Source organism: Microcaecilia unicolor, chromosome 1 (assembly GCF_901765095.1).
Source record: "Microcaecilia unicolor chromosome 1, aMicUni1.1, whole genome shotgun sequence".
Classification (NCBI taxonomy): domain Eukaryota; kingdom Metazoa; phylum Chordata; class Amphibia; order Gymnophiona; family Siphonopidae; genus Microcaecilia; species Microcaecilia unicolor.
Genome location: NC_044031.1, coordinates 485,384,668 through 485,410,308, shown reverse-complemented (window position 1 = coordinate 485,410,308; position 25,641 = coordinate 485,384,668). Strand labels below are relative to the sequence as shown.

At 44.1% G+C, this 25,641-nt stretch overlaps 1 protein-coding gene across 1 annotated transcript in view; it reads left to right on the top strand.

The window, feature by feature from the left end:
* Positions 1-25,641, top strand: part of PRKDC (protein kinase, DNA-activated, catalytic subunit) — a 490,177-nt gene that overhangs the window by 163,388 nt on the left and 301,148 nt on the right. Inside the window, exons 38-42 of the mRNA XM_030214157.1 lie at positions 1,836-1,940; positions 6,853-7,020; positions 12,372-12,499; positions 17,422-17,629; positions 21,450-21,628. Coding sequence (XP_030070017.1) covers positions 1,836-1,940; positions 6,853-7,020; positions 12,372-12,499; positions 17,422-17,629; positions 21,450-21,628 — 788 coding nt within the window. The remainder of the gene's footprint in view (positions 1-1,835; positions 1,941-6,852; positions 7,021-12,371; positions 12,500-17,421; positions 17,630-21,449; positions 21,629-25,641) is intronic.

Genomic DNA, 25,641 nt, shown 5'->3' with positions numbered 1-25,641 from the left:
TTACTGGGTCAGAGTGTGCCCTGTTTTGTTTCCGGTAGTCCATGAGGTAGTGGCCATTTTTGTAAGCCAGTTTTAGATCCCTTTCACATGTTAGCCACGTTGCAGAACTTAGTTCTTACCTTGAATGTGGCTGAAATTAAATATGACCAAAACCGAGCTTCTCATTTTCCCCCCCAAACCCACCTCCCCGCTCCCCCCGTTTTCTATTTCTGTTGATGGCTCTCTCATTCTCCCTATCTCCTCAGCTCGAGACCTTGGGGTCATCTTTGACTCTTCTCTCTCCTTCTCTGCTCATATCCAGCAGATTGCCAAGACCTGTCGTTTCTTTCTTTACAACATCCGTAAAATCTGCCCCTTTCTTTCCGAGCACTCTACCAAAACCCTCATCCACACCCTTGTCACCTCTCGTTTAGACTACTGCAATCTGCTTCTTGCTGGCCTCCCACTTAGTCACCTCTCCCCTCTCCAGTCGGTTCAAAACTCTGCTGCCCGCCTCGTCTTCCGCCAGGGTCGCTATACTACCCCTCTCCTCAAGACCCTTCACTGGCTCCCTATCCGTTTTCGCATCCTGTTCAAACTTCTTCTACTAACCTATAAATGTACTCACTCTGCTGCTCCCCAGTATCTCTCCATACTCGTCCTTCCCTACACCCCTTCCCGTGCACTCCGCTCCATGGATAAATCCTTCTTATCTGTTCCCTTCTCCACTACTGCTAACTCCAGACTTCGCGCCTTCTGTCTCGCTGCACCCTACGCCTGGAATAAACTTCCTGAGCCCCTACGTCTTGCCCCATCCTTGGCCACCTTTAAGTCTAGACTGAAAGCCCACCTCTTTAACATTGCTTTTGACTCGTAACCACTTGTAACCACTCGCCTCCACCTACCCTCCTCTCTTCCTTCCCGTTCACATTAATTAATTTGATTTGCTTACTTAATTTTTTGTCTATTAGATTGTAAGCTCTTTGAGCAGGGACTGTCTTTCTTCTATGTTTGTGCAGCGCTGCGTATGCCTTGTAGCGCTATAGAAATGCTAAATAGTAGTAGTAGTAGTAGTAATTGTACACCATTCTGCCAGCTCTGACCTACTGCTAATCTCAGTACCAGGGAGACTCGTTGCCAGTGGGGCACAACCTCTGATCTGAAGTTAACTGTGAGTAAGCGTGCTTATTCCAGTAAAGGACGTTTTCGGAGAGATTAGTCTTCAGGTGTCAACTGGTGTGCCAATGTTATATAGCAGCAACAAGTCCTAGAGGCCTGCATGTATGCAGGTCCCTGGAGCACTTTTAGTGGGTACCGCAGTGCACTTCAGCCAGGTGGACCCAGGCCCACCCCTCCCACCCGTAACACTTGTGCTGGTAAATGGGAGGCCTCCAAAACCCACTGTACCCACATGTAGGTGCCCCCTTCACCCCTAAGAGCTATGGTAGTGTTGTACATTTGTGGGTAGTGGGTTTTGGGGGAGGGGGGTTGGGGGCTCAGCACCCATGGTAAGGGAGCTATGCATGTGGGAGCGTTGTCTGAAGTCCACCGCACTGACCTCTAGGGTGCCCAGTTGGTGTCCTGGCATGTCATGGGGGCGAGTGTACTATGAATCATGGCCCCTCCCACGACCAAATGGCTCGGATTAGGACGTTTTTCAGCTGAGCGTTTTTAGTTTCCATTATTGCTAAAAAAAAAAAAAAAACAAACGCCCAGCTGAAAAACGTCCATTTTTCGAAAATACGGTCTGTCCCGCCTCTTCACGTACCCGTTTTCGGACATAGACGCCCATGGAGATAGGCATTCGTGTTCGATTATGCCCGTCCTACTATATATTTTTTTCTTTATTTCCACAGATTGACTCTTCTGTGTCTTCCAATGCACATCATGAAGCTTTTTCTGCTGTATTTAATACATATACCAGCATTTTGACTGATCAGAAGTTAGGACTTAATCTGAAGGTAAGATGTTTTGTTTTAGTTTTCCACATTTGTATATCAAACATATAAATGGCAAGTGACCGACTCAACTGCAAATGCGTAGTAGAGACTTCCCTCTCTGTCCCGCCCTCTTGTCAAGACGTGATGACGTCAGAGGGCAGAACAGAGAGGGAAACGGAGTCGGACTGTCGGACGCTGCCGCTGGAGCCTGGAAACGAACATCGCGCGCACCAACCTCCACCCCCCCATCCCTGCTGCCGCTCCCGCCCCCCTCCGTGCTGGGCCCCCTGCACTGACCTGACAGCGCCTCTCACCTCCATGTGGAAGTGCTGCAGGCAGCAGCAGAGCGATCTGCTGCTGCCTGTAGCGCTTTCACACAGAGGTGAGAGGCGCTGTCAGGTCAGTACAGGGGGCCCAGCACGGAGGGGGGAGGGAGCGGCGGCGAGGAGGGTAGCTGGACATGGGGGGAGGGCAGGGGGGAGAGGGCATGGTTGCTGGACATGGGGTGAGAGCAGGGCAGACAGGAGGGTTGCTGGTCATGGGGGAGGGCAGGGTTGGTGGACGGGGGAGGGGGGCCAAGGGAAAGAGGAGGGTTGCTGGATATGGGGGGGAGGATCCGGTGGATGGGGTGAGGCCAGGGGAGAGAGGAGGGCTGCTGGACATGGGGGGAGGGCAGGGGAGAGAGGATGGTTGCTGGGGGGGGGGGAAGTGGGGGAGGCCAGGGGATACAGGACGGCTGCTGGACATGGGAGGGGGAGGGCAGGGGAGAGAGCAGGGTTGCTGGACATGGATTGGGGGAGGGGAGGGCAGGGGAGAGAGGAGGTTTGCTGCACATGGATGGATGGAGGTGAGAATTATTACATTTTGCAAAACACAAATCTCGCCTGTTTTAACGGGCTTAACGGCTAGTTTAATATAAAATGACCTTTTAATTATAAAATTGCTTCAAATTGCATGTGGAAGAGAAGACCAAATTCTATGAGAGAATTTGTAATATTAGGGCCCTGTTTACTAAGCTATGTTATAGGTTCGTTAGCGTTTTTAATACTCATTAACCATGTATGCGCGTTAACTGTGTACGTGCCTACAATATCGCTACAGGCGTCTACATGGTTAGCATTCACACTAATTGTGGGCATGTTAAGAATGCTAACACACCTTAGTAAACAGGACTCTTAGTGTTTAGTTTAATACACTACAGGACATGGAAGATGTCATATGTAATTGTTTTCATTCCATTTATTCATGTAGTCATTAAAACAAAAAGAAAAATCATTCAGTTAATTTCAAAAATAGAGCTTACATTCTCTGTCAAAAAGAAACAAAATTCTTAAATGTCACATTGTTCCATAGTTGTGGACCATGCCTGAGAAAATTCTTAACAGTAGGCACATAAAACAAAACAAAAAACATTGTCATTGAAGACCACCACCATGGTCGCTATGGTTGATAATTGTTTAACCACAAAAATACCTAAATAGGGACCACTGGTGAACTATTCTAATTCTAATGTTGTATTACCACGTGGTGTTCAAAATATTCTGCTTCAAACAACTGCAGCTGGTTATAAATCACACTTATTTATTCTTACTTTTATTATTGTTATTGTTTAACCAATTAATGTGTTAAGCACTATTTTAAAAAAATTCTCCTTTTTTTCATAGTGTCATTGTAGCTTTATCAACATCTTTATTGCTGTTAAAAAGTATTTCAAATACACACTGAGAATTATGCCATTTATTGAAATACCTTTTCAGCTAGAAATGAGAGTCCTCCAATCTGACAAGATGTGAAATCTTGGTGATAGGAAATTTTTGTTTTAATGTAACCTAGAGTGATAGTTTGTTTTGATGTAAGCTTAGTTGTGTGTATTTCACATTGAACCTGGGTTTATCAGAAAGGTGGATTATAATTTATTAATTAAATTAAAAAGAACTTGTTTATTAGCAAGGAACAAGTGTCACTAAAATCCCAGTAGAAATTTTTGTAAGTGTGATATAGATTGAAACATTAACCTGAAATCCTAAGAAGCTAGACCCTGCATGCAACACAATACCAGAAAAACAGAAAGAAGCACATTGCAAAATAAGACAGCAGATGTACATTCTCGAATTGGACATATTCCAAACACTAAAGTGAAAATAAAATGATTTTTTTTCTACCTTTGTTGTCTGGTGAATTTGTTTTTCTGATCATGTTGGTCCCAGTTTCTGATTCTGCTGCTATCTGTTCTCTTAACTCAGTTTCCAGGGCTTCCTTTCCATTTATTTCTTTACTTTCCTCCTTTCTTATTCATTTCTTGCCCTACATCCATAAGTAAAAGCTGTATCCTCTGCACACTTGACTGGAGGAGGTATAGAGTGGATCCAGCTTTTGCCTATTTTCTCCATCTGTGTGCAGTTTTTCTCCTCTCTTCCCTTTCCCTCATCTCCATCCGTATGCATCTCCTTCCTCTCTCTCTCTTCCCTCATCTCCATCCGTATGCATCTCCTTCCTCTCTCTCTCTCTTCCCTCATCTCCATCCGTATGCATCTCCTTCCTCTCTCTCTCTCTCTTTCCTCATCTCCATTCGTATGCATCTCCTTCCTCTCTCTCTCTCCCTTCCCCTCCATCCATGTTCAGCATTTCTCCCCTCCATTCATGTTCAGCATTTCTCCCCTTCCCTCCATCCATGTGCATCTCCTTTCACTGTCTTCCCTCCCCTCCATCCATGTGCATCTCCTTTCCCTGTCTTCCCTCCCCTCCCTTCCCATCCATGTCCAATGATATCCCCCATCCCCCACCTGCCCCTGTTTTCAGCCCCCAAGTTCCATTTCCAACCTAGTCCCCCACTTGCCCACCCTCTTCTCCCACAACATCCCCCTTTTTATTCCTGCCGCCCTGTGTTTAAAACTTTTACCTCAAAGTCAAAGCGGCAGTGGCGGCAGCAGTGAAAGAAGCAGGCTTGCCTTGAGCCTTCCCTTCCCTCACAGTATCCTGCCCTTGCAGAAACAGTAAATTACATCAGAGGAAGGCAGGACACAAAGGAAAGGCTTGAGGCGAGCCTGCTTCTTTCACTGCCGCTGCCACTTCAACTTTGAGGTAAAATAAAACATTTAAATTCAGGGCGGCAGGAATAAAAAGAGGGCAGTCGGAGAGTTGAGGGCATAGGTGGGGACCGAAGCCTGCAGCTAGGGCTAGAACTGTGAGCCGCCAGTGGCGGTAATTATGGCTTGTGGCACCCTCCAGAGGTCGGCGCCCCCTTGCCATGCTTACTGCGGTTACCAGGTTGCGCCGGCCCTGATGGAAAGATTACAAAAGGAGGGTGAACAATTGGGGAAATTTTGCAGAGCATGGCTCATGGAATTTGCATATTCTCTGCATGTTTGCACATATGTGTTTATAATTGTGTTGCTTGTGTGTGTGCGTCAGTATTGTGTGTCTCTCTCACATGCATAGGGGAGAGAAGGAACAATTTGAATGGACATTCCTTTGTTTTGCAAAGAATAATATAATGAAACCAAGTGTAAAAATATATTTAACTTTTATATGTCACTGTCAACAGCTTTCAAATGATAGGTTTTACAGTTTAACCACAGGGTGCCACTTGTGCCATGGCAATAGGTATTGTTCAACAAATAAGAGGATAAGAGAGTATGTATATCTCTAACTTTACATGCACGTTTGTATCTTCAATTGAATCAAAAGCTAAGTGTCTTTTTTTTTTTTCCATCAGAATTTTGGGTGGATCCATTAAAATTTAACTTTCTGTGGACTTTTAGTAGAATTTAGTATGAAAAGGTTTTTTATACCTATGAAGAGATTTTGACCCAGCTTAAATCCTCTTTACCCTTTATATGTCTATTGGGTGAAGGTGTGGGTACAGAGGCTTTTTTCCCTTTCTTATATTTTTGCATACCACAGGAATATAGTGTTGCAATAGTACTTTGCAGATTATAAGAGGGAGGTTTCTATTTTTTTGAGATAACAGGTATTGCTATGTTTCACAACCACTACGAGGCAGTACACATAGCAACCATCAATACACTATGTTGCTTATTTTCAAAGCACATAGGCTTGCAAAGTTACATAGTATCTGGGTTTAAAAAAAGGTTTTGACAAGTTCCTGGAGGAAAAGTCCATAGTCTACTATTGAAATAGAAATGGGGAAAGCTACTTCCATACCTGAGATTTGTAGCATGGAATCTTGCTGCTGTTTGGGATTCTGCCAGATATTTGTGTTCTGGATTGGTCATTTCTGGAAGCAGGATACTGAGCTAGATGGATCTTCAGTCTGACCCAGTATGACTGTTCTTATATTGTTTGAAGATTAAGATTGTTGTATGAATGCTTTATGTATGGGTCAATTTTTAGTTAAATGTCTTGGGAATAATTGTCTAGTCTAGATAATTTCAATCGTTTCTATATTCAGTGGCACTATATGTATAGGTAGTGTCACAAAATATAAGCATAATATTTCTATATATAGAATAATTAAAAAGGGGTTCTGTATATAAGATCTATGCATAAGATCTGGAATATTGGTATTATACTCATAAATTATACATTTGTCTGGGACAGGCCAATTTTTATATCTTTTTTTTCCGTGTCTAAATTGAACGTGATATATAGGGGCTGAATATCCATGTCTATGTGTACAATTTGTTTGGATTGGTTGCCCTGCTCCTGAAATGCCATCACACGGCCTATGTGTAGCACCATATGTATCGTGGATTTGTATGTGTAACACTATATACATAAGGGTCTCAGATAATTTTAAAAAAGCAAAAAAATCATTTGTGTAAGCACAGCACAAAACTGCTGATTCAATATTGACTTCATACTGTCAAGCATCCTACTAAGCAATGCATTTTTAATCATTTAACAACAGAACTTTACTATTTTAGATTATTTTTTGGTTAAATCTCTACAATGTGTTTTATTTTCTTTATAGAGTCAAGCAATTATCATTCTTCCATTCTTCACTAATCTTACTGGAGACAGTCTTAATGATCTGAAGAATGCACTCGACCAACTAGTAGCTTTTAATTTCCCTTTAAAATCTGATGAATTCCCTAAAGGAACCTTGAAGTACAATAATTATGTGGACTGTGTAAAAAAGGTCAGTATGTGGTAATAGTGCTGATCTTGAGAATGAGCATTTTCTCACATGAACTGACTGACATTTTAATTCAGTACAAGAACGGTCCTCAAAATGACTAAGGATAGATTTCTTGTATGAATGTATGGTTTCCTAGGTGTTGTGATACTATGATGGTTTCAAAAGTAAAGAGAAAAAACTGTGCAGTCTAATGGTTTAACTCTATCTGCTTGCGATTATGGGTTCTCTAGTATATAGAAAAGCAGCGACCAGTAGAGATGGAAAAGAGAGATAAGTAGAGGAGTTTCCAAGTGGCTAGATTATTGGAAACCCAGTTCCGATCCTGCAGCTGCTCCTTGTGATCTTGGGCAAGTCACTTAACCCTCCATTGCCTCAGGTACAAACTTAGGGGTCATTTTACCAAACTACGGGAAAAGTTGGCTGAAGCACACCCTTATGTGGGTTTTTCCCCACACACTAAGCCCATATTTCCTGCAGCCAGAAAATAAATGACTGATTTTCTATTTTCTCAATTAATGGCCATGCACTAATGTTGGAACATATCCCCTAGCTGACTTCTTGCTTCAAAGGTAAAATGAGTGTATACTTTAATAAATGAAGAGTTAAAACTTTGAAATTTTGAATCTTAAATATTAAAAATATTGACCAGAAACAATTCTGATGCATTTTATGCTCATTGGTAAAGTAAGACTGCTGAGTTGCATTGCCGAAGTCAAAGAAAATATATAAACAATGTAAAACTATATTCACTTTTATGGGTGCTTTGCTGAGATAAATTACTGGATTGGTGCCCATTAAGACTTTTTCATTGCTTTTAAGTGGTTTCATGTGCTAATGTAGCTGTTACCATGCGACCTTGAACAAAAATTAGTGTGTAGTACCTTACTGCTACCCATTTTGTAGGCGGTAAAGGCTCACATGCTAATCCTGCAGTAATCAGCATGTAGTAATGTAGATGCACTAAATGATTAGAGCAGAAATGCCAACTCTGCCCCCCCCCCCAACACACCCCCTCCACAGAAAAAAAAATTCTTTTGTTGATGGTTTTCCCATGTTACTGTCTTGCTTTACCAAAGGATGCCTGAGCGTGTACCGCAATAAGCCCTTTTAAGCTGTGTTAGGCATGCGTTAGTATTTAACATAGCTTAGTAAAAGGACACTTTATATTTACACTAAGTATATCCCTGTCCCCAGGAGGGCTTACAGTCAAACTCACTAAGCAAATAGACATGAGAGAAGCGTTGCAATATAGTACAAATGTAATTGCCAGATAAGAAGCAGCTGTAAACAGTCGCAGTAATGCATCCCATGATCTGTATTGTATGTTGATTTGGAAGTTTGTTCTAGAGCTTTCCTTAAAAGGCTTTGAACATGTGAAAATGGCTTCCTATACACCATCAGACCTACTACTCTGTTTTTTTTCCAGCTTGTGTAAAAAGATGTTTCACCAGATCACTGCAGCCATTGCTTTATACCTGCTTCCTATTTTGGTTTTTTTTTTTTTAATTCCTTTTCACCTTTCAGCTGCTACATAGCTCTATGTAAAGAATTTTAAATTGGATTTTATTTTACATTAGCATCACTAGCTAGGATTTATTTTACCTTAGCACAGTGGTGTGCTGGAGCAGGCTCTCACAGGCTCGCAAGAGCCGGTTGTTAAGTTTTTAAGAATTTTGGGAGCTGGTTGTTAAAGTAGAGCCCTCCGTGGCTACTTTAACAACTGGCCCCCAAAATGTGGGCTTGGGCCCCCTGCTGAATTCTCTTTTACTTTGCTGGTGGGGATGCTGAGCCCTGCCAGCCAAGTAAATAGACTACTGCTGCTCCCCGCTCCTTGTTTCCAGCTCTAGGCAGCTGGCTGGGACTTCTCGAGCATGTGAGAGAAGTTCCAGCATGCTGCTCAGAGCAAGACGTTGAGAGTGGTGGCAGTCCATTTATTGGCTGCCAGCAAAGGTATGCCTAGCATGCCCGCACGAAGGGAGGGAGGAGAGAGAGGCAAGTGTTGCTCCCCCACCCCCCTGGCCGCCCCGACCCTTCCAACTGCAGAGCTGGCTATGTCCGGAGAAAGAGCCTGTTGTTAAAAAATTACCAACACACCCCTGCCTTAGCATCACTAGCTAGGAATTGGGGTGTGTTTGGATTTTACTTTGTCATGTACTCTGCATGTAATGTGATCATCCCATCAACTTTGCTGATCTGCATGCTAATAGCAATATTTTACTTTTAAGAACTTAACTTTTGATGACAATGTTTTGGACTCCTGTAAGATATAGTAAGGCTCATTATACATAGAACTTAAAGATGGAAATGCAGACGTCCAGGTTGGGATATGCTCAGTTCAGGTGTTGATTTAAAGAGGTTGTGCCAGTTCAGAGCCTTTTCTGAAATATCTGCAAGAGTACATGCGCCTTTTCTAACATAGTGAGAGTAACTATTTTAGAAATATACATGTGGATAAACTAAGCTCCATGAATCTGGTAGTTTGTAAGTAGAAAAGGCCATTTCACTACTTCATGTGTGAGTGGTACAAAGAAGGGCAACGAAAATGATAAAGGGGATGGGACGACTTCCGTATGAGGAAAGGCTGAAGCGTCTAGAGCTCTTCAGCTTGGAGAAGAGACGGCTGACAGGAGATATGATAGAGGTCTATAAAATAATGAGTGCAACAGGTAGACGTGAATCGTTTACTCTTTCCAAAAATACTAGGTCTAGGGGGCATGCGATGAAACTACAAAGTAGACAATTTAATACGAATCGGAGAAAATATTTCTTCACTCAACGTGTAATTAAACTCTGGAATTCGTTGCCAGAGAATGTGGTAAAGGTGGTTAGCTTAGTGGGGTTTAGAAAGGGTCTGGATAGCTTCCTAAAGGAAAAGTCCACAGGCCATTGTTAAATTGACTTGGGAAAATCCTTCTTATTTCTAGGATAAGCATCATAAAATGTATTGAGCTTTTCTGGGATCTTGCCAGGTATTTGTGACCTGGATTGGCCACTGTTGGAAACAGGATACTGGGCTTGATGGACCTTTGGTCTGTCCCAGTGTGGCAATACTTATGTACTTATGCACTAGACATTCATAGTAACATAGTAATATAGTAAGTGATGGCAGATAAAGACCTGAATGGTCCATCCAGTCTGCCCAACAGTCACGTTCATTGTCAATTCTAGATTAAATCAACAATGAACGTGATGATATATACTTGATCATGGTCTGTCTTTGTTGTTTCCTGGACGTAGACCGTAGAAGTCTGCCCGTCTCTGTCCTTATGTTCTTTTCAGCTGTCTCATTTTATAAACGTACATGTATAAGTACTGCCAGTTTAGTAAGGCTTCAGTTTTAATTAGGTTTCATTATGTGAGCTGAAAAACAAGGTATTAAGGAGACTTGATTCCTTTAATCCTTTGTGTAAAACTCTAAGATCATGTGGAACCCACTGGGGATATTTTACCTCATAGACGTCTGTACCCTTTGTGAAATAGGGAATGCATGTGTAGATTTTTGCACCACCGAAATGATTCTGTTGTGGATTACAAGTACATAAGTAGTGCCATACTGCGACAGACCGAAGGTCCATCAAGCCCAGCATCCTGTTTCCAACAATGGCCAATCCAGTCTACCCATTCCATTCCACTCATTATTTTATAGACCTTTATCATATCTCCCCTCAGTTTTCTTTTCTCCAAGCTGAAGAGCCCTAGCTGCTTTAACCTTTCCTCATAGGGAAGTCGTCCCATTCCCTTTATCATTTTCGTTGCCCTTCTCTATACCTTTTCTAATTACACTATATATTTTTTTGAGATGCAGTGACCATAATTGAACACAGTATTCGAGGTGCTGTCGCACCATGGAGCGATACAAAGGCATTATAACGACCTCATCTTTGTTTTCCATTCCTTTCCTAATAATAGCTAATGCTCTATTTGCATTCTTGGCCGCTGCCACACACTGAGCAGAAGGTTTCAACGTATCATCAATGACTATGTCTAGATCCCTTTCCTGGTTGATTACTCCTAATGTGGAACCTTGCATTACGTAACTATAATTTTGGTTCCTCTTTCCCACATGCATCACTTTGCACTTGGTCATATTAAACATCATCTGCCATTTAGATGCCCAGTCTCGTAAGGTCCTCTTGTAATTTTTCACAATCCTCTTGTTATTTAACAACTTTGAATAACTTTGTATCGTCAGCAAATTTAATTACCTCACTAGTTTCTCCCATCTCTAAGTCATTTATTAACCTGTTAAAAAGCAGCAGTCTCAGCACAGACCCCTGGGGAACCCCACTATCTACCCTTCTGGTCACCGCATCTCAAAAAAGATATAGTGGAATTAGAAAAGGTATAGAGAAGGGCGACGAGAATGGGAATGGGAAAACTTCCCTATGAGGAGAGGCTAAAGCAACTAGGGCTCTTCAGCTTGGAGAAAAGACAGCTGATGCATGCTTTCAGCCTCCTGCATGCATCAGTGCTGACACAATGGGAGGTTGAAAATGCACTGGTTCACATACCCCAGGTAAATATTAGTGTAAAAATATATGAAACTAGTAAAAAAGGCCCGTTTCTGAAGGCAAGGAAACAGGCCCTAGGCAGGCAATTCCTCCCCCCCCCCCCCCCCCCCCGTGCTACGGCCCCCTCGCCCCCCCCCTTCGGCGAACCTGTCCCCCCCCCCCCGGCGAACCTGTCCCCCCCCCCCCGGACCGCCGAAAACTGCCCCCCGCCGCCGTTGTGTAGTACCTGTGCTGACGGGGGACCCAAACCCCCGTCAGCCAAAGTGTTGTGCCCTTCGCGTTCCTTCCTCATCTTCTCTGGAAGTTCCTCTGCGTGCGTCTGACGTAGTACACAACGGCGGCGGGGGGCGGATTTTGGCAGACTGGGGGAGGCGACAGGTTCGCGGAGGTGGGGTCAAGGGGGCCGTAGCGCGGGAGGTGACAGATGATTCCGAGGCAGGGGGAGGAGTAAGTTTCCCTATTCCTCCCCTTGCCTTGGAATCAGGTGTCATGATGTCAGTGACGTCAGTGCGTGTCTGCCTAGCAGACCATCTCCAGCCTAGGGAGCTACGGTCCCAGGCACAGAACGTTGGAGATGAGAATTATTATATAGGATTGTTTTAATTATGCAATTTTGTCTATTTAAATGTTCTATTTAAATGTTAGTCTAAACAAATTGCTATATATGGACTTCATTGAGCACATATTTAAAAAACAGATGCAATTTACTCTTCAAAAGTCTGAAGTCTAATATTTTATAGAAACATATTAAGAAAATATTGTACAAAGTTTTGCTTATAATTTTGTAAGGCGCAGTACCTATTTGTGTTTCTGTATAATTTATTTAAATTCTTTCCGCAGTTTCTAGATGCACTAGAGTTATCCCAGAGTACAATGTTGTTAAAATTGATGACTGAAATTCTCTGTCGCGATACCAAACACTTCATGGAAGAATTATTTCTTACAAGTTTCAAACGAATAGCCAGAAGGTAAACCCTGATATAAACATATTTTCTTTGCTGCCCAATAGTTATCATCATGCTTTGTCTAGGTTTAGATGTATGGAAGCATGATTAGCACAAATAATGTAACAGTTGCTGTTGGGAAAATGCTGGAGATGATTTATGGTTATTTTTATGGTGAGAGATGGTGGTATCAGCCTTTTACAGGAGGGAAATAGAGAAGATATTCCTTAGGTTGGGCACAAGGGTGAGAGTATGGGGGGGGGGGGGGGGGAATCTGTAAGTGAGTGCCTCTTTTTAGGTGCCCTGATGAGTCTATTCTAAAACGGCACCTGGGCATCCATATCCTGTTATAGAATACTAGCATAACCTGGTATCGGCCTGCCTTACATTTAGGTATCTGCAGTTTTAAAAGCCAAATGTGGCAAGGACTTTTCACACTGTATTCTGTAAGTTGTGTACTTACTACTACTACTATTAGTACTACTACTAATAATAATCATTTCTATAGCGCTACTATATGTATGAAGGGTTGTACACATTATAAACAAGTACTTTTTCTGTCCCTAGAGGGCTTACAATAAATTTTTGTACCTGGGGCAATGGAGGGTTAAGGGGGTCTTTTACTAAGGCTTAGCTCGAGTTATCTGCAGCAGAGCCCATTTTATTCCTCGAGCTGGCTTCCAGGGAAAATTCCACTAGAAGGTCTTTACAGGTTCAAGTGGAGGAGGTTTGCCATTTAGTGTGACAGAACAGCCCTAGGTCCTTCTCCTGCCTCACTCAAAAACTGCTTGAATATCTTCGGCGTTTGTCAGGCCAAATCCTTTAGGATACACTTTTAGTGGGATTTGCCACTTATAGCCATCATGGAGGAGGAGAATCCATCTCTGTAGAGGTTTTAGTTCAATTTATGCGGCACTTGCTTCTATTGAAGCCACTCATTAAGCCTCCGACAGTGTCATGAACCTCAAAATTTGGACTTGAGCTTTGAACTGAAGTAGCTGATGTAGAAAATCATGTTGTTTGCATGTCAGAGCCACCGAGTGAGTAAGCCCCAGGCTCTAGTAACCAATCCACCTTACTCCATATTGTTCAACAGGGTGGTTCTGCACATTTATGCAAAGTTCTTTCCTAAGGTATTGTTGCATTTCCATCTTAGACAGTCTATTTTGTCAACTTTTTCCCTATAGACTTCACGTCCACAAAGGTGAATGCACACTGCTCACATTAGATAGCAAAAGAGTCTTGACCTTCTATTTGGAGCAGACTAAAGCCCTTAGTAAATCCAACACACTTAGTGGTTTCTGTCAACAAACGCATGCTGTCTAATTGGCTAGCAGATTGCATTTTCTTTGCTTATACCAGGAAGATTTGACTCCTGAGGGTTTTGTAATAGCTAATAGTGGCAGAGCTGTGAGTCATGGGTAGCCCATTTGAGATAATCCTCAATGGAGGAAATTTGCAGGGGATCATCATGGGCATCTGTTCATACATTAACAGTCCACTACTGTTTAGAAAAGGACTCCCATTGAAACAGGTTTGGTCAATCAGTCCTGAATTTCTTTGTAGATTAGAATCTAACTCTAATACCCCTAGATCCATTTCCTTTCTGTTCCAGGCTGCCTTTCAAAAATTTTAAATGGCTAAATGCTACCAAAATTATATTGGTGTCTGCCTTATGCAGTGCCTTGTTTATCCAATTTTTCTGTTGAAGGCGGACTTTTGCTAAGGATTCCATCCTGTGAGGACTTGCTATCCTGTGTGTTCTTGGAGAAAACCAAGTTACTTAACCTGTAGTGGGTTGCTCGGGGCAGGGGTAGTCAGGGCCTGGTGGTCCCATGGACCTTCAACCCCTGTGTTTGACAGGTTTGGGCTTTTGACAGCCCAGACCTGTCAAACAAATGTGGGAGGATTGTGCTGAGCGCATGCTCAGGCATAATTCTCCCGCACTTCTACCCCATGGTCAGAGATAATTGTGCTGCTTAAATTTGCCTGCATTATCTCTGATCATAGGTCTAATAGCACCCCGCGCTGTTCCAGCACTATTTTAGAGCACTGTTTTGGAACAGCGCGGGGCTTTTGATCATCTGCCTGTCAGTGCACACTTTCAACATAGTCTTCAAAATAATACACACTTCACACTTAAACCAATTTTGGAATCACTACTACGGCAGATTACTCCAGAATCAGCACTGCATAGGTACATCAGTATCAAGGATGGATGAAGAAGCAGGACCAGCAGCATAGGTTGCTATGACCAACAGATTGATAAATGTCCCTGATCTCACAGTCGCACAAAGGGGTGACTCAGAGGTGGGGGGTGGGGGGGGGGGTAGAGTGACTATTGTATATGAGAGAGCTCAAGTGCATTCAGACTTGGTAACCAGTGTTGAAAGTGCATAGCATTCAGTCTGCTGGTAAGCACTAGGCCTGAGGCAGTTCTCCCATCCATTATCATGTGGGGCTAGACAGATTCCTTTCTAGAAGACCTCTTCCATTTTTTTTTATATCCTTGACTCTTGGGAGAATAAGGCATTGTAGCAAGGATGCAGCCTTTGATATGAAAAGAGAACAGCATAGGAGACTTAGGTTAGTTTGAAGTCTCTGCAGATTGTTTTTGGAGGGACACTATTCTCTTTACGGGATATGTTCTTCAGTTTTCTTCTTCTACAAGAGATTTGGGGTGAAAATAAGTTCACAACTCTGAGGACAGAAAATGGCTCTCGGGCACAGGCATACAAGGTCCCTCACTAATTGTCACAAAATGCCTGGGGTTAACCATGCGGCCATGTGGAGGGGTTGTCCCCAGCACTGCTCCAGCCTGCCTACACCTGGGCATGTGCTCTATCCTAACATTCTCCTCCCACTGTCTGGGTCCCACTTGCTTCTGGGCTAGTCTCCCACTCTCAGGTTATTCCCCAGTGATTTCTAGGACACTGGGGCCACACTCCAGAGGTCCCACAGTTCCTGGAAAACACCCACAGACCCAAAATCACAAACCAGGATTCTTAGTCCAGGACAGCAGAGTCAATAGACTAATAATGTTTATTGTCACAGAACTTGAACAGTGAACAGAAAAGGGTGAAATCAGCAAGCAATAACAGGTGCCTGAATATGGATCGATTATAAAACTATCTAAACATTGTGTAGTAACTGGGGAGTTCAGGAAATATAGCTGCTCACAGGTTATAACATATAACTGCTCACAGGGTCTCAGTAAAGAGATCTTTCACTCTCTGCTCCCTGGCTGAGACCAGGGAAAATCCAGTATCTCCAGGATAGATTTGAAATCCAGGGCCAATCAGAACCCAGGGCATCAATTTTGAAAGTAGCTGCCCAGAGGTAGCAGATTGCCTTTTCATAAGCTGAAACTGGAAGAGAAAAAGGTCTCTTTCTACAATAACTTTAAAACTCAAAACAAGCACCAACTGCTTTCCAATTAGGAGAAATACACTTCATGAAATAATACAGGTTTCAGGCTCAGAAACTCGCTGTTTTGTCACATCTTCTGGATGTGATGTTCTTTTCCAGGGAGTCAAGCATGCAAGAACACTAATGGAATCTGGTTTTAGTTCTGAAGGCTCAGTTCTCTTCTGCTAAAGTTTCACAGGGTTAGCATCTTTTAGGTCTTGGGACAGAGATTGGTCTCCTTGGGTAGTTTTAAAGGAAATTGTCTTTGTGCCCAACTCTCTTCCCCTTCCAAGGATGGTATTTCATTTTAATGGAGTCAGGCTTCCTCTCTTCCAATGGTAAGAAATCCAGATGTAGGTTGGGACAGGGGTGGTCATGCTCAAGCCTGTTGGTCACTTTTGAGATGTTTGTAGGTGCCCAGGTCCTTCTAAATGTTGTCTATTGATGCTTCTAATAAGACACAGAGATCTTTAAAGTCACAAAATTCAAGTGGAGTCAAGGAGATGATCACACACCAACAGGAGTGGGCAACTCCCAGAAGTCCAGCTACCCTACTTGATTAGAGCACAGGAGTTAGAATCTGCCTTCTAGAGGATAATGATAGAGCAGTGCTCTTGCATCCATTGCACCCCTTCTCTCAGTACCTCAGCATGGGTATGCAAGTCTGCTTTGATACTTTAGGTGTAGAACTTCCTCTTGCCCAATCTAAGTAGAGCTTGGGTACATCCTACTCATCCAGACTGGTCTGGCATAGATGGTAAGGAAGGGGAAATTTGGATTTATTTGTTAATTTCCTTTTTAAGTTTGTCCAGGTCAGAACCCAACCCATGGAAGCCATATCGGTCAAGGGTTCTCAGTCTATCAAATTCAGAAAGCTAACAGTGAATTCTGAAGATTGTTGTATCCTTGGTGTATAGAATTCTCATTCCTGTGCTAGTGACCATGAAATGATGATTTGGACTGCATCAAATTTGGCTTTAATGGTGAACTGCAAACCCAAAAGAACAATTGCTTTCCAATGCCCTAGCTTTCACATGAGACATCAAAGAGCTGAAGCAGCCCCAGCCCCCTATAAGGGGAGCAAAATCAACTGTGAACTGTTTTCTGTGGCTCCATCTGCTGGCAGGGGAATATAACCCACTCAGCTGAACTGTTGTGGCAGGACTAAAGGAAAGGAAATTAACAATTAAGTCCAAGTGTGAGCTTTCTCCCCCTTTGTTTAGACCCCTTGTGATATCTTTTCTCATATGGGGTTGGATTCCCCCCCCCCCCCCCCCAAGTTCTTATGAGCTTCATTGGGAGTGTTATATGTTTTCTTGACTTTAACTTGTTCTCGGACACTCATCTTATTTTCTGTGCAGGTGTTTTTGACTTGCTGTATATTTTAAAGCTATAAAAATGAAATTAAAAAAATTGTTCTGTTTATAATAGTAATCAACAAAATAACATTGGTTCTCTTAACAAATATAAGTAAAAGAAAATGGTAAACTATGTTCAGATTTCTTTTCTTTTCATGCACTGTGTTTTATCCTTTTTAGAGGTAATTGTGATAAGCAGGTGGCTCTACTGGAAACTGTACATGACATGTTCAAAACTGAGAATCTTTGGTCGAACACCACTCGACAGACTATTGTGGACAAATCTCTTCTTATTCTTATCTGGCACTGTAGTTTGGATGCTTTAAAAGAGTTTTTCTGTAAAATTATAATCCACACCATGGACACTCTGAAGGGACGATTTACTAAGGTAAACCTCATTTTTCTTTTGATCTGTTTGCATCCCTCAGTAGTACTTCCCTGTGGAGAAAACAAATAAAGGATTTGGATAGGAGATGATATATTGGCTGCACCAGATAAGTCCAACTCAGATTTATGTAGGTTACTTGCCTTTTATGCCCTTTTTGGGGGTTGTACCTGCCACTCTGCATTTACACCCCTCTATGCCTTGTTTAAAATGTGAGGGTTGTTTGTTTTGCTTGGCTTGCATGTTCTTTCTATATGGGGATCCTCTGTTTATCCCATGTCTTTTTGAATTCTGCCACTGGTTTTTATCCTCCACCATCTTTTCTGGGAGGGCATTCCAAGCATCCACCACCCTTTCCATGAAAAGTGTTTTTTCTGATATCACTATTAAGTCCTTTAACTCTTCTGTTTCCCTGTCTCTGAAAATATATGTATTATATATATATATATATATATATATATATATATATATATATATATATATATATATATATATAATATTAGTACCTTTTGAGTATTTAAATATTTGTATCATTTTTCCAGAATTTATTTTGATGACTTTATTGAATAAGAAATATAAGAACATAAGCAATATGTTTACAGAATGTCATATAAATGAGGGACAAAGATACTAACATATGATTATTATGCTTAAACGTTTATTGTAAACTTAGAAGAAATTTGGCGTTTGCCTTTCTGCCATGACCTAAAAGAAGACAAAGTTCTTCTAACGCTATTTTATCTGAATAAAGACATTTACAGAAATTAGTACTTAATGAGCTACTCTGATATTTCACATAACTCATTCTTCCGCACTGCTGAGAGCTGCATGTTACTCAGTTTCACTTTAATAATTCTGCAGACCTTAGTTCCTTTCTAGCTGCATTACTGGAGGAAAATTTTCTTCAGAATGCAGCTCTCATTAGAGGACGACTGAAATCGAATCTGCGGCCAAAATTTGCCACTTGGTTTCAGCTGAAACCAGCCTAGCCCTGCCCCAGATCACTGCTGCCCGTGCCGGCTCCAGTTTCAAACTCCACTCTCTTACCTATCTATATGCTCCATCTTTGCTTTACCCTTCTCTATCAATTAAAATGTTCTATTACGTATCGTGTTGACATTGTAAGTAGTATACCATGCCATATTTTGTATTGATATTTGAATAATTTTACTGCTGTAATTACCTATTGATCATGTTTGTTCTATTCTTACTGTACACCGCCTTGAGTGAATTCCTTCAAAAAGGCATTAAATCCTAATTAATAAATAAATGGTTGCCATGATCTCCAGTGATAATCTTACAAGACTGCCCCTGGAAGTTCCAGCAGTCATTTTGACTGTGGAGATGGTATGGGGATTGCTTCTACCTCGACTTGCCACTAGATCACCAGGTTGTAACAGTAGGCTGGGGGGGGGGGGGGGTCCTTTCTGTTAGGAGGGAGGGAGGGAGGAAGGAAGTGGGAGCTTTTCAGTTCCAGGGGGGTGGAGAAGGAGGAAAGTGGGAAATAGGAAAAAAAAATCTCAGCTTCAGCTAAAAATACACCAGCATTTTCAGCCAAAATCAAAACAAGGCTGAAATTTGGTTGGCTTCCAGTTATCAATAGATCTGTGTAATATTCTTTGAGCTTGCTGATCTCTTTTTTATTTTATGCTGGTTGATTTTTAAGTTGTTTATGCATCTTCCCAACATCTATTGGAGATTAATTTGTCATTCTTCTCAGGTCTTAATTTTCTTTATTTTGATAAGTATTTTTTAACTGGATCAGGGTTTTATTTAGAAGCTCTTCCTTTGGAACTGTTCAGCAGTTTCCAGGCCTGAGGCTAGTGGATGCAGAAGGTGGCCCTCAATAGCAGTTATTTCCTCTTTTACAGATCTCTAGAACAGGAGCATTATTGATAAATGTGAGATTTTCTTGGGATCATACCTTGAAGCACTCTGATTGCGCTAGGTTAGGCTGTATTCATATGTAATGGAAAAGGATAATTCTGAATTTTAAGCTAACCTTTTAAGCATTATGATTTCTGTCATTTAGAAATAGAACTGCTTTCTCTGGACTCAGCTGCTGATCTGAGTGAGAAGTAGGGGACTGGTCATGCTCTTGAAGTGAATTGTATCAGAATAATAGATGTATACTTTAAAAAGTCAGGAAAGGTTCCAAAATCGCACTGCATCTTAACACTTGTTTTACTCCTAGTATTTGGATAAGATGGTGGTAATCATTAGCAGATTTTGAAAAATTACTTATAAACTTAATCACCTGGAGCAAAATGCATTCACTGAGTACTTCCCCCTTCAACTCCCCTCCTCCCAGTAATATGTTTTGATAGGGCAACTGCATCAGTATATTGTGAGTATTTTTTCACTGGCAAATCTACACACTCCACCCTATCCCCATGCAAGTTTCCTTCACCTGTCCCCTATCCACCTAGGTGCAGTACACGCCCATTTAACATCATCCCCAATTCTTTTTGTCTCCTTTTCATACTTCTCTCTTCTCCCTGTTTCTCTTCTGCAGACCCTTTTTTGTCCTTCCAAGCTCTGATTTGGGCTCAATTTGCCATCTGTTTCTTTGGAATCCTGATTGGAACCAGAAAGGCTGGTTGGGTTATGAATTTAGACATTTCTTTTTAGAAAGTATTTTTATGAGTTTAAATCTGACTAACTTTGTTTTATTTGGGTGGACTTGGCTTGTGCTTATCTGAATTGTATTATGCTTATGATGTATTGTAAATATCTAGAGAATGCTTCAGATTCTCTATTGTTACCGACATTGAACATGGTGGTAATTGTGGGATATAAGAATATAGTGAAATGTAACTTTTTTTTGCTGAAATTGTCTATTGACCATGTCCAAATTGTTCTTGCTGTATACCGCTTTAGGTAAATTTGTTTTAAAAAAGTGGTAGATAAATCCTAACAAAATACTTGGTTGGTTTTTGACATTTTTGTGTCATGGTGAAAATTGTAGAGCACAATTTACACTACTTTTAGAGAGCAGTTAGCAGTAAATATTGTATGATGTAGGAGTAAGCACTATAATTCCTCCTCTAAAAAAATTATATACTCTAACATAGTAGATGACGGCAGAAAAAGACCTGCACGGTCCATCCAGTCTGCCCAAGAAGATAAATTCATATGTGCTACTTTTTTATTTGTACTGTCCTCTTCAGTGCACAGACCGTATAAGTCTGGCCAGCCCTATCCCCGCCTCCCAACCACCAACCCCGCTTCCCAACCACCAGCTCTGGCACAGACCCTATAAGTCTGCCCAGCACTATCCCTACCTCCCAACCACCAGCCCCGGCACAAGCCGTATAAGTCTGCCCAGCACTAGTCCCGCCTCCCACCACCAGCTCTGGCACAGACCGTATAAGTCTGCCCAGCACTATCCCTGCCTCCCACCACCGGCTCTGGCACAGACCGTTTATGTCTGCCCAGCACTAGCCCCGCCTCCCAACCACCAGCTCTGCCACCCATTCTAGGCTAAGCTCCTGAGGATCCCTTCCTTCTGCACAAATGATATACATGTTATCCTCTTAAGAGTTTGTATGCGAGTATATTTGAGGCATTTGTTTATGCTTAATTTTCTGTGGAGCTAGGTTGTACAGGTTTTTGACATAAGAGCAATCCATATTTTAATGTCTTATATTTTATATTATTATCTGAGTTTAAAATTTAGTTTTTAGAATACCAGGTCCATTTTTATTTTAGATCAAAATGTTTGCATTTAATTTACAGTACATTAGAAAGAATGTTCACTAATTTTGCTGTGAAGCTGAAGTTTGGAGTTAATGCTCATCTTTTTCTTTTGCATATTATATAGTCAAATGAGTTGGCTTTTGATGCTCAAATCATGATGAAAATGAGCTATTACAAGATGTTGGAAGTCATGTACTCTCGTTTAACAAAGGAGGATATTTACTCCAAAGGGTCTCGAATCAACCAAGCTTTTCATGGCTCTTCAAATGCAGAAGGAAATGAACTTACCAAAATCTTAGTCAAGTAAGATTATACACTTTTTATTTAATGGTTATCTAGTATGCAAAATGTTTGTTTAAAGCGGCTTTTCAGGTTTGCTGACCTGATTATATTTCACCATATTATGCTATATTATAATGCCATATACCCACTGCCAATAACATTTTTTTTATTGAATATTACATGCCTATGAATTTCAAAGCATTGCCCAACAAGTTTATGAAGTTCTTGCTAATAAATATCATGAACCTCTTTTAAATCTGTATCTTGCTGTTGGCTTCAAGATAGTGTTTCAGAACATCACAAGTATTACTACTACTACTACTACTACTACAAATCACTTTTCTCCGAGGACAAGCAGGCTGCTTGTTCTCACTGATGGGTTGACGTCCTCGGCAGCCCCCTCCATCGGAAAGTTTACTAGCAAAGGCCTTTGCTAGTCCTCGCGCGCCCATGCGCACCGCGCATGCGCGGCCGTCTTCCCGCCCGAAACCGGCTCGAGCCGGCCAGTCTTCTTTCGTCCGCGCTCGGTACGGTCATGTTACGCCGTTCGTGCCCTAGAGAGTCGACCTCGCGCGTCCTTTTCGACATGTTTTTCATCTCTTTTTCTCAAAAAAAGTTCGGGAAGCGCTCCGGAAGTGTTCCGGAAGGCCCTTTCGGGTTTTCTGCCCTTCCCGTATTTCTCAGTTTTTTTTTTGCCCCGTAAGTTTTCTTTCGTTGTCGGGGTAGGCCTTTTTTGGCCTCGGTCGAGATTTTTCTCCCTCTAAATTTTGGTGCTTCAATTTTCGCCATTTCGGCTTTTGATTTCACCGGCGTGATTTTTCCGCCCATGACATCGAAGCCTTCCAGCGGCTTCAAGAAGTGCACCCAGTGCGCCCGGGTAATCTCGCTCACTGATAGGCACTCTGCGTGTCTTCAGTGTCTAGGGGCCCAGCACCGCCCTCAGAACTGTAGTCTGTGTTCCCTGTTACAAAGGCGGACTCAGGTAGCGAGATTAGCCCAGTGGAACGTTTTGTTCTCGGGCTCTTCGTCGGCATCGGCACCAGAGGCATCGAGTGCATCGACGTCGTCAGCGTCCGGACCATCTTCCTTGGCTGCCGCTCCATCGACTGCATCGAGGCATCGGGCCTCTGCATCGGCGCCGAGGCATCGGGCGACTGTATCGACGTCGGTGGTACCGAGACTTCGTCTGCTGATGTCGTCGGACGGAGGTGCATCGTCAGGAGTGCAGGTGAGGGCTGTCCATTCCCCTGCTGGTGGCGGTGAGCCTTCGGGTGGGTCTCCTCCTACCCTGAGGGCTCCTGCGGTACAGCCCCCCCGGGATCGACCTTCTTCGGTCTCGGCCCCGAGGAAGCGACGGATGGATTCTACGTCCTCCTCGTCGGTGCCGGGGAGCTCCGGTGACATGCTTCGGAAGAAGTCGAAGAAGCATCGACACCGGTCGCCTCCCCATGTCGGCACCGAGAGCTCTGGGTCGCCAAGGGATTCGGCACCCAGCAGGCATCGGCACCGAGAGGACCGCTCACCCTCTGTTCAGGAGGTGTCGATGCGCTCCACTCTGGACAGCCCGGAACAGCCTCCTCGCCCGGAACAGGTTCTGACGTCGACGCCTGCATCGACCTCTCAGCCTTTCTCTGCAGCCGCTCTAAACGAGAGCCTCCGGGCCGTTCTCCCAGAGATTCTGGGAGAGCTGTTGCGCCCTACCCCTCCGGTACCGGCGGTGCTTGCGCCACCGGTACCGTCGAGCGTGGCGCCGGCTGGCCCATCGCCCAGGTTGAGGTCCCCGACGTCGGTACCGCGTGCGGTGCCGACCGCGGCCACCTCCCAGGAAGGCTCCCCGACTACGTCGGCGGAGGGAGCTTCGCCGATGTGGGCGAGGGACTCTTCCTCTCGACGCCCCCACCGTGGACGGGGTTCCACCGAGTCGAGCAGGGCGAGGTTGCAGACACAGGTTCGTGAACTTGTGTCTGACACCGAGGGTGAGGCCTCGTGGGAAGAGGAGGAAGACCCCAGATATTTCTCTGACGAGGAGTCTGAGGGTCTCCCTTCCGATCCCACTCCCTCTCCTGAAAGACAGCTTTCCCCTCCTGAGAGTCTGTCTTTTGCTTCCTTTGTCCGGGAGATGTCTACGGCCATCCCCTTCCCGGTGGTTGTGGAGGACGAGCCCAGGGCTGAAATGTTTGAGCTCCTGGACTATCCTTCTCCACCTAAGGAAGCGTCCACTGTTCCCTTACACCATGTCCTGAAAAAGACATTGCTTGCGAACTGGACCAAGCCACTAAGTAATCCCCACATTCCCAAGAAGATTGAGTCCCAGTACCGGATCCATGGGGACCCAGAGCTGATGCGCACTCAGTTGCCTCATGACTCTGGAGTTGTGGATTTGGCCCTAAAGAAGGCTAAGAGTTCTAGGGAGCATGCTTCGGCGCCCCCGGGCAAAGACCCTAGAACCTTAGACTCCTTTGGGAGGAAGGCCTACCATTCTTCTATGCTCGTGGCCAAGATCCAGTCTTACCAGCTCTACACGAGCATACACATGCGGAACAATGTGCGGCAGTTGGCGGGCTTGGTTGATGCTCTTCCCCCTGAGCAAGCCAAGCCTTTTCAGGAGGTGGTCAGGCAGCTGAAGGCGTGCAGAAAATTCCTGGCCAGAGGAGTTATGACACTTTTGATGTTGCGTCCAGGGCCGCTGCTCAAGGTGTGGTGATGCGCAGGCTCTCATGGCTGCGTGCCGCCGACCTGGAGAATAGACTCCAGCAGCGGATTGCGGACTCGCCTTGCCGTGCGGACAACATTTTTGGAGAAAAAGTCGAGCAGGTGGTAGAGTCTCTCCACCAGCGGGACACCGCATTCGACAAGTTCTCCCGCCGGCAGCCTTCAGCCTCTACCTCTACAGGTAGAAGATTTTTCGGGGGAAGGAAGACTGGTCCCTATGCTTCTGGTAAGCGTAGGTACAATCCTCCTTCCCGACAGCCTGCGGCCCAGGCTAAGCCCCAGCGCGCTCGCTCTCGTCAGCAGCGTGCGCCTCAGCAAGGCCCCGCGGCTCCCCAGCAAAAGCAAGGGGCGAGCTTTTGACTGGCTCCAGCAGAGCATAGCCGACATCCAAGTGTCAGTGCCGGGCGACCTGCCGGTCGGGGGGAGGTTGAAAGCTTTTCACCAAAGGTGGCCTCTCATAACCTCCGACCAGTGGGTTCTGCAAATAGTCCGGCAAGGATACACCCTCAATTTGGCCTCAAAACCTCCAAATTGTCCACCAGGAGCTCAGTCTTACAGCTTCCAGCACAAGCAGGTACTTGCAGGGGAACTCTCCGCCCTTCTCAGCGCCAATGCGGTCGAGCCCGTGCCATCCGGGCAAGAAGGGCTGGGATTCTATTCCAGGTACTTCCTTGTGGAAAAGAAAACAGGGGGGATGCGTCCCATCCTAGACCTAAGGGCCCTGAACAAATATCTCGTAAAAGAAAAGTTCAGGATGCTTTCCCTGGGCACCCTTCTCCCCATGATTCAGCAAAACGATTGGCTATGCTCTCTGGACTTGAAGGATGCGTACACACACATCCCGATACTGCCAGCTCACAGACAGTATCTGCGATTTCAGTTGGGCACACGCCACTTCCAGTACTGTGTGCTACCCTTTGGGCTCGCCTCTGCGCCCAGGGTGTTCACAAAGTGCCTAGCTGTGGTAGCAGCGGCACTTCGCAGGCTGGGGGTGCACGTGTTCCCATATCTCGACGATTGGCTGGTGAAGAACACATCCGAGGCAGGAGCCCTGCAGTCCATGCAGATGACTATTCGCCTCCTGGAGCTACTGGGGTTTGTGATAAATTATCCAAAGTCCCATCTTCTCCCAGTGCAGAAACTCGAATTCATAGGAGCTCTGCTGGATTCTCGGACGGCTCGCGCCTATCTCCCAGAGACGAGGGCCAACAACTTGTTGTCCCTCGTCTCGCGGGTGCGAGCGTCCCGGCAGATCACAGCTCGGCAGATGTTGAGATTGCTGGGCCACATGGCCTCCACAGTTCATGTGACTCCCATGGCCC